The sequence below is a fragment of the Octodon degus genome, unplaced genomic scaffold (assembly GCF_000260255.1).
Source record: "Octodon degus isolate 3935 unplaced genomic scaffold, OctDeg1.0 scaffold00015, whole genome shotgun sequence".
NCBI lineage: Eukaryota > Metazoa > Chordata > Mammalia > Rodentia > Octodontidae > Octodon > Octodon degus.
In genome coordinates, this window is record NW_004524591.1 from 19,755,734 (window position 1) to 19,770,781 (window position 15,048).

General features: G+C 42.8%; 1 protein-coding gene across 1 annotated transcript in view; it reads left to right on the forward strand.

The window, feature by feature from the left end:
- The window catches only part of Wipf3 (WAS/WASL interacting protein family member 3), a 134,141-nt gene that overhangs the window by 26,645 nt on the left and 92,448 nt on the right, over positions 1 to 15,048 (forward strand). Inside the window, exon 2 of the mRNA XM_023709855.1 lies at positions 14,093 to 14,257. Coding sequence (XP_023565623.1) covers positions 14,093 to 14,257 — 165 coding nt within the window. The remainder of the gene's footprint in view (positions 1 to 14,092; positions 14,258 to 15,048) is intronic.

Here is a 15,048-nt window from a genome sequence, read left to right on the forward strand (position 1 = left end):
TGTTCTAATGGTGTTTGTAATAGGATCTCAAGTCCGCATCTTGTACAGCAATTAACCACTAAGAAGAATATATGCAGTGTGTTAGTTATTGAAACTGTCCTACCGATTTGATTTGAAAAAAAAAAAAAACAAAAACAAAACAAATGGATCTGCATTAGGCTTATCTTTCTTGGGGTTACAATATACCTACCAACCAATCCTATAGACTCTAACAACCAATGTTTCTACTTTCAAGATTTTGCTATCTCAATCATAGCAAAGAATGTCACTTTAGCTCAGAAAAGTAGAACACACTCACCCGCACCCGTGCGCACATTCACACACAGATGCCATTTTTTGTCTGTTCTCTGTGATTCCATTTGAAGTCTGTAGAACAAAAGACACACGGGCCTGGTTTACCAAGCACCAGACGGTTAAATCTCTGAGTTCTTAGGAACTCACTTTCACTGCTAATTTTTTAAAAAGCCAAGAACACATTAATGAGATAAGTGGCAGAAAGAATCTGTCAAACTGAATCAGGGAAGGAGACAGCTAACATAACATCTCTCCTCAGACAGGTATTGTTTGAAAACTCACCCTGCAAGTTTGTCACCTAGAAATCCAACTACTCACAGCAGCATTTTCCTGGGCTGACAAAGACAGGACAGTGTAGATGTACTGTGTTATTATTCACATGCCCAAGAGCCCACCTGGTTTTTGTTGGACTTTTTTCCCCCTGCTTTCTCAGAAAAGGCAGTTGATTGAAGAGCCAGGAAGCTTTTCTCTTTTCTTAGATAGGAACTGGAAGACACTTACTGGGCCTTTCAGTGTTCAGCAGGGCTGAGCAATATAAGAGGCAAATCAGACCTTTTTCTTTATTTCCACTGGCCAAGCTGCGGCTCTGTACTGACCCCAATCAGCAGGCAGAACAGAGAGAGTTCCAGCTGTCCCTGACAGAGCTCCGTGTCCTTCTCTCTTTATGGACTTGTGATTTTTATTTCATAGATGCAGACTTTCGTCCACTAGGGCTGCTAGACTTCAGCCCACTCCAAGTTAATACTGGGTTCTTAAATCCAGGTGCCTTCGAGAAAGGTCACTTACAAATGAAACTGTCAAACAAGAGGGGAATATTAACAAAGCTTTAGGGTCCTGGTCCGTGACTCCCAACCCTGGACTATGTGATAAGGAAACTCGCTCGTGTTGTCATGCTAATGAGAATACAGAATGTGTGCACATGTGTGGCCATAGGTGGGCGTCTGTGTTTCAAAGAAAGACACTAAAATGTCTGGGTATCCATGTTGTTGAATAATTACAATTTGTCATATATTTTGTTTCTTTTCTTTATGCAGTTGTTTGTTTTTTGGTGGTACTAGAGATCTCTTTTGCTTTGTTTTTATTTTGAAACGTGATTTACTGTAGAAGACACTTCCAGGTCCTCGTCTCTGTCCAAGAAACCAGTATTTGTAATCCCAAAGTTACGTTATTGGAATCCCATCAAATTGATTCCAATCTACCACTTACAATGCAACCCACAGCGAAAGGAAAGACACTAAGTTATATCTTCAATCATCGGGGAGTCAAGGGGCTCTAAGTCCAGCCATGAAGATGGCTTTCTGGAACCAAGAGAGTGACCCAGGGCCTCACCCAGTTTCATTCAGTGGGGGAGTGGCTTGAGGATTGACTGAGAATAGTGGGAAAGAGACTACAATGAGCTGAGCTAGGTGGGTGGCCTCAATTTACCTCTGCGATATGCAGAGAGGATATGCAGAGAGAGTAATCTGCATTATATAGTATCTAATGTCTTGGTAAGTCTCATGCTGCAGGTTTCTGTAGCCTTTCAAGTCCCAGGAAGTCATGGCCTCTGTCTCGAGCAAGGCTGGATCCCAGCAGGCAGTGGGGAGCATTAGCTCTACCGTCCTGTCTCAGCCCGGCTCACATTAAAGAGCAGCAGGTGTAGGTTACCAGGGAAACATGCACGCCACCTTCAAAGACTATCACCAGCACCTCAGCTAAACCAATACACATTGCTTAAGGCCAATTGAAGAATAAACAGAAGGCCTAGCCAGCAAGGAAATAGGGTCAGGCTCAGTCAAAATGGAGACAGTCGCTCTTCTTTCAAGGAGAGCTGCTCAGGTGGTCCTCCACAGTTCATTAAGTTGTGTATGCAGGACCTGAATTTGAGACATTCCTGTGCTGAGTTCAACTTAAAAATTCCCTTCCTTGTAATTTATTTTTTTGTAATTTAAAAATTCTTTCAGTAGGGAACTAAATAGTATATATTCCTCTAGCATGAAAACCAAAACATAATATATCTTTAATAACGTTCTTTTATTTCTAATTAAAGCAAAGGAATGTATAGTCCCTGCCCACCTGGGGAGAGGGAGAATGGGCAGGTTGAGGGGCTTATTAGTGGAATTAACACATGAGGTTGCATTAGTCCATTCTGTGTTTTGAAGACTTGATTTTGGTAGCTTGAGACTCCAAACAGCACAATGCTGGCATCTGGTGAGGATGCCCCAGCTGCATCAGAACACAGCAGATGGCCTTTCATGGTACAAGAGACACACACAGTGAGAGAGGAAGCAGGACAGTAAGTAGGGGCAGGCTCATTTTAACAATCTGCTCTCCTCAGAATTAAGCCTCTCCTCTGAGGACTAACCCCATCTAGAGGTTGGTATTAATTCCTTCACTAGGTCACACCTTTTAAGGTTCTCATGTGCTTTCAACAGGGGGCCATGCTTCCCAAATAGAAATCTTTTATGGTTTGGAAAACACAGTCAAACCACAGCCATGGTCTCTATTTGCCCAAGTATTGCTTCTCAGCCTTTTGGCTAAGAGCAAGTGTATTTGCCAAGTATGCAAGAGTCCAGTGAGTTCTGATCTCAGAAACACCATAAAAGGCTGGCAAGAGAGGTCAGTGGATTAAAGCACCTGCTTAGGCAGATGCAGGAATCAGGGTTCAATCCCCAGCATGCAGTGCTGGCCTCACTCCCAGGGAGAGCTGAGATAATAATTGAGACTGGGTATGGTGGTACGCACCAGTAATCCCAGTGCTTGGGAGGCTGAACACAGGAGGATCACTCTAAGTCCAATCTGTGTAATGAGACCCTGTAGACCCTGAACTAAATACATAAAAAAAAGAAAAAGCATAAAGTGTTAGCTAAGAGCAAAAGCCAGAGTAAGACTTATTGTTATGGTGAGAATGAAATAAATCCATGTAAGCAAAGTGCTTAGAATAGTGCCTGTCACACAGGTAGGAAAGGTCTAATAATAGTTCATCATCATCATCATTATTATTATTATTATTATTATTACTGTAAGCTTTTTTCAGTTTGCTTTATGTAAAACTTACTCATTACACCAATCTTCCTAATTATGCTACAACCCAGAGAATATATATTTAATTTTATTTTATTTTTTTATTCATTTTAATGAAAAAAGATAAGACAGCAATGAAATAGTTTCAAAACAGGTTAGTAGGAAAGTTACAATTAATACATGCATATGATTGTCTTCATAGTATATTACTGTAAGATTTTTGCCTCCCCCACACGTTTCCTTCCTCTCCAGAATAATCAGCAATTATTTATTTATTTATTATTATTATTTTTTTTTTTTCGGAACCGGGGATTGAACTCAGACACTTGCACTTGCTAGGGAAGCACTTATTCCACTGAGCCATCTCCCCGGCCCCAGCAATTATTTATTGTTCCACAGGAACTTTCATGTGTATTTTTCACTTGATAATATCAAAATGATGATTCAGATCTTGTAACATGGAGATAAACTAGAAGTCCCAACCTAAAATTTCTGTGCAGTTTTTTTTTAATAAGAGCCCAAGGTCTTTGCTCATAGCGTGGCTCATTACCAGTGCTTCGGTCTTCAGCAAGCTCTTCTTGGTTCTTTCCTTCCCCCACCTTCACTAAGTGCTTCCTGGCTATCTACTTCAGTAACTAAGAAAGATAAATATACTCATCCCCAGTTAGGATATATTTTGATTTATGACCATCTTCATTCAAGTGTTTTTCAGGATGCAGCCTCTTAGTTTAGAAAGCTGATGGCAGTGCCACAAACATGCTATTCTTTTCTTGTAGCTGATCCAGTTTATTTCTTTAACCTTAAATTTTCTCTATTTTACATGTACAGGCATTTGGGGCCCAAGAAGTGAACTTTAACAGGAAACACACAACCAACCTTACATTTGAATTTTCCACATTTTAGATATGGGAAGAAGATGAAGGATTTCTCTTTTTGAGAATTGACTGACCAAGGCCTGGTTATGTACTGTGGTGTAACCACCTGTTCCACAAAGGAGCTATCATTTTCCCTTCTTGCCAATAAGTATCTGTTTAACACCATGTCAAGGGCCATCTTTGCTAAAACTTCAATGTTCAAAAAAATCAAGACTTTCAAGAGAGGTGAATTCCTAATCATTTTGCAAACGTCACGTCTCTGTTTAGGGAGTATGAGCACAAATAGCTCCAACTGGCAGAACAATCTAGAACATATCTGCTTAACCTTGGAATACTTTTTATTTTAACACTTGAAATGTTTGCAGCTATGTTTCAGAAATGTATTTCATTTAAAAAAAAAAAGCTACAAAGTAGAGCTCTGCTAAACCAGTGTCTTTCACATTCTAGCACTCTGTTCCCAAGGTTTGCATGATTTCACACCAAGCAATATGGTCAGAGTCCTTTCTCATCGAGAGAGAAACAGCATTCACTTTAGCTGTAATGTCACTTCTAAGCTGTGGTCTTTCTAGTGCAGAAATTTTTCCTGGACATGTAAGGAAAAGTGGGCTAGGTAGTGCTTTTGTTATTAATAAACTCAAGATTTATTGAATTCTGCCTTATTATGTGATACCAAATGTGCTAGGTTCCAGTGGGTCTAGACCAATGCATTGTTCTGCCCTTATAGTAGAGATGAAAAAAATAGCCAGTTGTAATACCATACTCTAAATGCTCAAATAGAACAGGGAAGAGGGTGTTAAATGTTCAGAGGGTCCATATTGATCATGAGGGTTTAGGAAGCTTTCTCAGGGTAGGTCAGCATTGACATTCAAGGATAAGGAGATGTTCTCCAGGAGGCAAAAGCTATTCCAAGATGAAGAAATGGCCTGGGTGAAAGCAGAGTCAAGACAGCATATGGTGAATCCAAGGGTCCCAGTCCTTTGGAACAGCTGGAACACAGTGTGATATTGAGAAAGCAGAGACAGAGATAAGATGAGAGTTGGTTCTTACAGATCATTATAGACAATACACATTATTTGCGATTGATCCTAATAGCCAAAGAAAGAAGTTGAAGTATTTTAAGAATATGAGTAAAATAAATAAAATTTCTCTTTAAGAAGATTATTATGACTACAGAGGAAAGAACAGTTGAAAGCCATGAACCCAGCTTTGACAAGACAGCAGTAGTCCAGGCCTGAATTGAAGAAGCTGCCCTAGGAGGCAAGGAACAGTGCCTGGGAGCAGAATGAGAAGGGTTGGCTCATGGATCAGGTGGTGCTGGTGGAAGTCAAGGAGACTAGGGTGAGCCAAGTACACAAATGGGGAGAATTAGTGACCATCAGTGTTATTAGCAGAAGTAAGTAATCTAGGGAAAATTAATTTTATTTTATTTTTTTGGTGGAACCGGGGATTGAACTCAGGCCCTTGTACTTGCCAGGGAAGCGCTTATTCTACTGAGCCATTTCCCCAGCCCAGAAGTAAGTAATCTAGAATCTGATTAAAAAGAAACTGAATCTTCTTAAAAAGTCTTCCACTGTAACAGGATTGGTCCAAGCAGGATGGAGGTCACCATGGATATAGCTAAACTGAGATACACTAAGTCATACAAGTTGTAGCCTATTGGATTCCTCCAGCCACAGACCTTGGAGTGAACAGTGAGATGAGAGTCTTGTGATGTGGTAGCAAGATAGGATTCTTTCCTATCCACAGCTCTTCTTGCCAGCCATGGGAGGTCTGCAAGCCCAGTGACATGTAAGTTCCCTTTTCATCATCAAATCTGATAATCACCTCTCCAAATTGCTGGAAGGATGTTATGATGACAGGGGAAGGCCCTTCACAAGGGTAAAACACTAGAAGCCCAACAATAATTTCAACTAAATTAACAGCAGACTTGGCCTTTTGGGTAAAGGACTATATGGATTCAGAGGAGCTTAGAAAGATAAATAAAGAAAAAGGCTCAGAGAAGTGGGGAGAAGACTTGGAATCCTCATCAACCCCTTGTTTCTCCACTGCATTGGAAGTCCCTCCTATACATACTGTAAAAGGAGGTGACCTTTCTGTAGATAAAAGAAAATACTCTGGAATAGGATGAGAGAGGTTGAATGTGGGAGCAGTTATCAGTAATGTTCCTCATTCTAAATGATAATTTTCTTCAGTAGGTGTAGATTAATTAAAAATATGTAGAGTAAAATAGATATATTTCCTTGCAATTCTGAGACAGAAATCATCTGTTCATTTTATTGGTGAAAAAACTAAGATTGTGAAGCTCTAACAAGCTATAATGAGTAGTTGACAACAGTTTAAATCTACTTTTTTTTTTGTTTTTTGCTCTGGAAAATCCAAGCTTTGACTACTTTAAGTCATTAGGAAGCTGAAAAGCCTTGAAAACATTGTGAAATATTGCTCTATAAATCCTTTTGCAGTTTTTCAAAGATCAGGTCAAAGAAATTGCTCCAGACAATTCCCTCTTCCATTTGTAACTCTTGTTTTTCCTAGCTCTTATGCCTTTTTCTCCACCAGCTCTTTTTCCCTCTCTTGCATGTTAGGAGGTCTACTTTATCTGATTCTTCTCCCCCTGTGGATATAACCAGACTCTCTCCTCTTTCTAGTCAAGCTTTTAAAATCAAGCACACACCAGGGTGCATCCTGTGCTTCCGCAGCTCCCTTTCACATCTCAGCCCTCTGAGATCAGCCTTCTGCTTAATGTACTGCACTGAACTTGCAAACATTAGGGTCTCACACGCCCTCCTCCTGTTGTCATTGGTTTGGCCTTTGAACCTGACGCTTCCATGCAGCATGACACTATGGGCCACATTTCCCTCCCCTTGCTTTCTAAGCTCTACTCTCTCTTGGCCTTCATTTCCACCTGCTCTGTGGGCAGACTCCCCTTTCCATATCTGCTCAGTAAAGCTTTGTATTCTCCACAAGTGAGGAAGAGTGATCTCAACCTGTTTGTGCTTCACTCAGGACAGTCTGGAGAAGGAGAATACTTGAGGCAACATGATGGGTTAAACTGCATTCACAGAGTGAACTATGCTGTTGGTATGCCTTTGGCGCAGTCAGTGCATAGTCACTGTTTGAGCAGAACAGCCTGCTGTCTTCTGTTTATTATTCTCTGAAGAAAAGGTCATTAGCCCAGGAACCTGCACAGCCTTCGCCTGGTATGAAGTGGTGGAGTCCATGGCCCTTAACTCTTATCCACTGCAAGCTGGTAACAGAAACACCACAGAAGGCTCAGATCTGCCTTCTGCCTGAGAGGCACTCTGCACTTCATTTGAGTAGCCTTTACAAGTGGCGGGACCAATGCACTAGACTTTCACTCTCCTCTAAGGTTTTATCTTTCTTTAATTATTACTGTGCTAAAATGTACTGAATATGCAATTCACCCTTTAAACCACATTAAAGGATACAAATGAACACCATTAAGTGTGTTCCAGCAGTGTGCAGCCTTCACCACTCAGTTTCCACAATATCTTCATACAGGTAGAAATCCTGCTCCTGTTAAGCGGTCATCCCTCATTGCCCCTTCCCCCAGCCACCAGCAGCCATTTATTTTGCTCTCAGCAGATGGACATTTCATTTAAATGAAATCATACAGCGTGTGATCTTTTTTCACTGGTTTCTTTCAATTAACATAGTGCTTTTAAGGTTCATCTTCACTGAAGTATGTACCACGACTTTGTTCATTTTTATTGTTGAATAATAATCAATTATACAGACATACTACATTTTGTGCAGTCATCCTTCTATTGATGGAAATTTGAGTTATCTTCATGTTTTGACTATTATGAACAGTGTTCTGTGAACATTCATGAATAATAGTCCCTTCTTATCTATGGTTTCATGTGGTAAACTGCAGTTTAAAAATATTAAATAGAATATTCTAGAAATAGGCAATTGATGAGTCTAAATTTCTTGTGTTTCAATGACCCTTACATTGATTAATAATGGCCCCAAAACATAATAGTAATGATGATGACAATTTTAGTAGACTATTTTGTTATACTTGATCTTGGGGGGTGCTGTTTGTTTGTGTTAGACACTGGAGATTGAACCGGTGATCTTGCACCTGGCAGGCAGGTGCTTCTGCCTCTGAGCTACATATCCATCCCTGTAATTGATCCTGTTTATCATTAGTTATTTTTATTGATCTCTTACTGTGCTCATTTTCAAAGTGAACTTTACCTTAGGTAGGAATGTATAGGAAAAACATATTATCTACAAAGGTTGATATTCAAAGTTATAGGCACTCACTGGGGGGTCCTAGAATGTAACCCCCATGAATATGGAAGGACTATAGTACAAATTTTTATTTGAATTCTTTTTTTTTTTTTCTCTGAACCGGGGATTGAACTCAGACCCTTGCGATTGCTAGGCAAGCGCTTATTCCACTGAGCCATCTCCCTGGCCCTTATTTGAATTCTTAAGTTGAATTCCTTTTAGTAAACGTAAGGAAGTAAATTGTCTGGGTCATATGATAATTCGGAATTTAACTTTTGGAAAACATTCAAACCATCTTACACGATAGCTCTTTACCAGCAACGTATGAAAGTTATAACTTGTTGACAATTTGGCTAATACTTGTTATTTTTATTTTTATTTTTTTCACTCTGACTATCCTAGTGGGTATGATAGGGTATTTCATTATAGTTCTAAAACTTTATCTTAAATGCTGATGATTCTCAAAACTACTAGTAAGTATTTGACCAAGAGAAATAAAAATGTTTATCTATAAAAGATAGTCAAAGTAGTCTTATTTGTAATATCCCAAAAACTGGAAACAATATAAATATCCGCCAACAAGTAAATGGACAAACAAACATTAGCATATTTGTATAATTAAATACTGATCAGTAGTAAAATTGTAAATAATTAATAATGAAATAGATCAATTATTTTGAAAGTTATACATAATGCACAGGTGAATCTCAAGCCATCATGTATAATTCTAACATACAAAGCTCTAGAAAAGACAAAACTAACATAGCACCAGATCTGCGGCTGCCTGGGGCTGGATGCTGTGACTGGTGACAAAAGCACATGGGAACTCCCTTGAGTGATGTAAGGCAACACCAGAGTATACATTTGGCTATATTCAATGAGCTATACATATAAAACTAAGTGAACATTATTCATGTAAATTTTCCCTCAATTAAGTTAAAAGAAGACTTTTAGAGTCTCTCAAGTGGGTAGCTCAAGTCTGTAAAACCAAGTTGTACTTTTCTTCCACAGGTCAGAACATCTGAATTGGGAGCTTATGACAGCATGTGCTAGCTCCTGTTCTGTGAGATAAGTGTACAATGACACAGGTCTCCTAAGACAGCCTGAAGCATCGATGTTAATTTAATTATCAAACAGGTAAATGTGTCATCATTACAACTATAGTACATGTTACACAAGAAAGGTACACAAACTTAGTATTTATAATAGGATAGGTTGATTTTGGTGAGATCCAAGAAATTGATGACAGGGGCAGCCCCCCATGGCTTGGTAGAATAAGTGCTTGCCTGGCAAGCACAAAGGCCTGAGTTCAATCCCTGGATCAGCAAAAAAAAAAAAAAAAAAAAAAAGCCACAAGAAATTGATGACAAAATTTACTTGAAGTTTGAAAAATAAAGAGAATTTCACCCTTAGAATATTCTCTCCAAAGATAGAAGAGCATCTCCAAAGAGTCTGTAACAAGGAGAAATATTACTTGTTGAAGGCTTTGAATGCAGACCAATATGGCTAGAATACATAGAGAAGGAGAGAAGGCTCAAAAAGATGTTTGGAGAGAAGGTTAGGGCAAACCTTCAGACAAAGCTCAGAATCTTGGTTATTACCACCATGACAAAGGGTAGTCCTTAACTACAAAAGAGGGAAGTTAAGAAGATTGGCTTTGGGATTCAAAATGGTCTCTCTGGCCACTTTGTGAAGAATGGCTGGAAAGAGAAAAGTAGCCTGTTTACAGAATGACCAGCTGCTATGGTCAAGATGTAGTTGTCCCCCAATGTTCATGTGTTAGAGGTTTGGTATTCAATGGGGTGGAGTTGAAATGGTGGGTCTTTGAAGACGTGAGGCCCCATAGGAGTTGGTTAGCTCATTTAGAGTATGCCCTAAGGAAGAATTAAGGTAGTTCTCTTGGGACCTGACTGAGCCCTTCTTGTGGTTAATCTCAATTATCAATTTGACTGGCTTGGAAAATACTAAGGAGTTTAAGAAAGCCCACTTCTGGTGTGTCTGAGTAGGTCATGAAGGAGTGACTGTGAGATTAAACCTGGTACCCTTTCCCTTTTCTCTCCAGAACCTTTCCCCTTCTCTACTTCCTGGCCACACCGAGCTAAGAATCTTGGCTTCACAGTGCCCTTCCACCATAACACTTCCGCCATGGAGCCAGATGGCCATAGACTGAATCCCTTGACACTGTGAGCCAAACTAAGTCTCTCCTTCAACAAGATGTGGATGACAGGTATTATGTCTCAATGACTAGAAAGATGGCTGGTATAGTTTTTCTGAGAGTGAATTATAAGGGCAATCTGGACCCTTGAACTGTTTCTGGCTTCCTACCTCAACATATGATCTCTCCTACATGGGAGAACTACTGCCACTGTGCCAGCCTCTGGGAAAGGTTATGCAGTGAAGCATCCACAGGAGCCCTCACCAGAGCCAGCACAATGCTGCTTGGACTTCGAACCTCTAAAACTTTGAGCTAACAAAGACTAATACACTACATAAGATGTTACGGTTGAAGTCCTGACAGGGTCTGTTATCTTCTGATGGTGGTTGTGGTGATGGTGCTACAGGTGGATGAGATGGCACAGATTCAACAAATAAGGTTTGATCTTTCTCTAGATGGATGGAGAGATGGGCAACAGTGAGAGTGAATCAGGTTTTGGACAAAGACTATGAATTTGGTTTGAGACAAGGGGATTTTGAGGCTCCTGGACTACCATACTTTTTCAAGCTTTCTTTTCCTTGAAATATCTTCTCTTCTCCACTTTCTACAGAAGAAATTCCTATTCATCCATGAAATCTCAGCTCAGCTAACACTGTCTTTTCCTACCTCCCATAGATAGGCTTCATTATTTTTTGTATCAGCTCTCTATCTAGGACATGCTCCTCCAAGGCAGGGAATTGCAATGCTCTTTACAAGTTTGTGTCCATTGCTAAGCTGTTAGCTCCCTAGGTGAAGGATTGTGGATCTGATTTGCACTTTCAGCCCCAGTACAGAAACACCCTGTAATAACTGATCTATGAATAATTGAGGAAGTGCTTACACGAGGAAAACAGTTAAGATTTCTATTGTGCCTTTCTCCTGGAGCTCAGAAAGCTACTGAACAGGTATAAACACATGTTTGTAATGAGAAGATGAGCCATTGCAGATAGGTGGGGAATGATCGGGGTAGAAGAGGAGGATTTTCCCTTTTACTGTATCATTTCATTAGTTAGGAGTATATGTGGCCACAAGAAAAGAAAGCCTAACCTTACTGGCTTAAAAAAACAGCTATTTTCTCACATAATAGATAGTTCGCAGGGAGACAGTTGTTGACATTGGTTCAAGTGCCTACCAATACCATACTGACTTTTCCATTGTGCTGTCCTGAACTATTGGACTTTTGATCATATACTCACTCTCTCTTGGTTGGCATCTGCTTGTAGCACCACTAGGCAGTTCTTCAGTTAATGCACAAAGACAGTGGGAAATAGAAAGGTGCAAGATTTTTGAAACTCCTTCCCACTAAGCCTTCTTTCAATTCACTGGTCAGAAAGGTCATGACTTTCTTAGCTGTAAGATAGACTGGATGATCAGGAAGGGGATTGTCCTGTTGGTCTTGGGCCCATCATGATTCTGTGTTCTGTTCCCAGGAAGAATAAGAGAATGGCTTGGCTTTTGGGAAGATGACTCACAGGGCTTCCACTGAAGAAATGCCATCCACCTAGAAGAGCTAGTTTCCTCTCAACAGTATGCACATTCCAGTGGAGTTGGGTGAGAGTTAATCAATCCTTCTGCGATGTCCATAGAAATAAGGAGCTAGTGGCAGGGATAGCACACATGCATGTGAGGTACTGGGCTTGAATGCAAGGCCTCATGAAGCTTTCAAACCCAAATGTTCACATTTTCTGGATTCCTCATTTACTACCTTTGCAATCTTTCAACTCAGGCATTAACAACAACAATAAATTTCTTGATCCATACCAGCACCCATCCCTCTTATAAGATAGATAACGGTATTTTCATACAATGTTACGGTTGAAGTCCTGACAGGGTCTGTTATCTTCTGATGGTGGTTGTGGTGATGGTGCTACAGGTGGATGAGAGGGCACAGATTCAACAAAGAAGGTTTGATCTTTCTCTAGATGGATGGAGAGATGGGCAAATTTTCTGCAAATTCACCCTTTTTGAATTGGAATACTCGTAGACATGTATTTAATGAAAGTAGTCATTGGGAGTTTCTGATTAACATTTTGGAATTTATTTTAAATAGCAGAGCTAAAAAATAGCTCACAACTTTCAGGTTTGGAGTATGTTCTTTCGGGTTTCGTGCGCACTGTTTCTTATGGTCCTGAGAAGAGGGCAGGAAGAGCACAGGTCCAGTGGAGGGAGCAAGCACTTCATCAGTTTCCACTGGCCACACAAGGACCTCTTTTCACCTAAATCAAAAGAGGAAGGCATGTTCTTGACAACATTGTGGTTAAAGACATCCTGAGAGTATTATTAAGCTTTGCTATAAACACAAGCCTACTCACTGTCGGGCTATCAACACAACAGCTGAAGGATGCTTGGGGAATTTATTTTGAGAACAGCTGCTACAAAACCTAGACCTGGGGACAGGTTGTAATCCCTGTGTGAGACCACCCCCCACCCCTCACCCTCCCCATCCCCACCCCCAGTCCCTGCATTCCCGCGCCCTCCTGCTGGTCTCCTGGCAGCACCAAGCACAGTTCTCTCCTCCACTCAGATCCTGCTTTCCTCACCAGCACACCATGGAACCCTGAAGAGCCTCTGGCTCTCAAATAGATACTCAGGGACTGAAAGAGCTAGTCAAGAGTCCAAGAGCACTTTTTTTTTTTTTTTTTAGGAACTGCGGATTGAACTCAGGCTGTTGCACTTGCCAGGGAAGCGCTTATTCTGCTGAGCCATCTCCCCAGCCCCTAGGAGCACACTTCTAGCTTGCAGGATGCCCAGGCCAGGAAAGAGACAAGGGCCAGAACTACAGTGTGATAGGGATCTGCTGGACATACCAACTGCTTAAGCCTGTTGTTTTCTCTCCTTTTCCAAAGTACCTAAAATCGCCTAGCTCCCTAGGTCACCAGGAGAGTGCCCTTCAGTTCTCCCAAGTGACATCAACTCCTGAAAAAACCTCTAACACGCCCTGCATGTCTAGATGTCTAGATCAGATGCCTCTTCTTTGTGTCTTGAAGGGACCTCTGAACCTTCACACACACACACACACACACACACACACACACACACGACACGAATCGTGCATGGGTTGGCTTCCCTTTTTCAGATCGTGAATTCCACTAGGGCAAGAGGCTGTTTTGTGCTTTCTTTTGTTCCTATTTATTTATCACACCGACTGGAACTTACAGAGGGCTTGGAAATTTTTGGAATGAATTGCAAGCGTGGTGTGTCTCCAGAGTGAGTGAGCTGAGCCATAGGTCGCCGGCACAACAGTTCCTATCTGGGGACCTCTAGTCTGAGGTCCCAGGACTCGGTACCTGGGAGGCTGGTCGCGCTCTGGGCCCGCCTCCTGTGTGTCACAGCGACCCCGCCTGCCCAAGCAGCGTCCCTGCTCTCGAGGCGGCGCTGGCAAAGACTCAAGAGCTGAAGCCTGCGAGCAGGTGGGGGCGGCGGCCCCGCCTCCGGGTCTCGGCAACACCAGAACTGGGCCGGGCGCTAGCTGAGCGCGCTCGGAGCCCAGCGCGGATCTCAGAACCGAGCGCTGTGGCTGCACCCGCGCAGCCTCGGAGCCCGGGCGCTGCAGGACAGAGTCCGAAACCGGCAGGCGGCGGCGGTGACGACGGCAGGAGCTCGAGTCCAATCCAGCCCACACGGCCAGTGGCAGGTATCGGCTCCGCGCGCGAGTGCCGGTCGGTGACCTGTGGGAAAAGGGTGGTGTCGCGGCTCTCAGGTCAGTCCCCAGGTAGAGTGGCCTCGGTGCAGGCACAGGGGCTGCGCGCGTGCCAGGGCCCCAGGGACCCCCTCCAGGCTGCAGCCCTGGCGCCCGCCACCCAGTCTACCTTGCCGCTGAGCATGGGCCAGAAAGGGACCATGGAAGGGACGAGCTCACCGCGGGGTTGCTGGTGACTTCCCGAGACCCAACTCTAGTGACAGCCCCTGGCGCCAAAGCCTCTTCGGCCTGGCCCTTCGCGAAGCTCTGCTTCCCTCACCCCGGAACAAAAGGCTGGGGTCTCGCTGGGGTAGGGGCTCCCGCGGGAAGGCTGGAGCTAGGGAATTGCAGGGGCCGGGGTCCTTTGGCATACAGGAGTGGCTCCCTGGAGAAAGTCACTCAGAGACAAGAAGTGACTTGCCCAAGGTCACACAGCTCCTGGTGACAGACCTGAATGGGGGAGGGGCAAGGGAGTGCAAAGTACAGATGTCCGGACTCCCCTTCCGAGCCTCACTCAAGCCCCTGTAGTCAGTAGTATGACTGCTCCAACAGTCATCTGGTCACAGAGGGGCTTTAGAGCCCTTTGGAGGGGTCTGGGAGAAGGTGCCAAATATGCGCACCCCAATCTACCCAGAATGGGGTGGGATGCCCCTCCAACCGGCATCTCTGGGAAACTGGGCAAGTCCCCGTGGGCTGGCAGGCGCTGGCTCTTAGGAACATCATCGTCTGAGGTGGCGTGCCGAGCG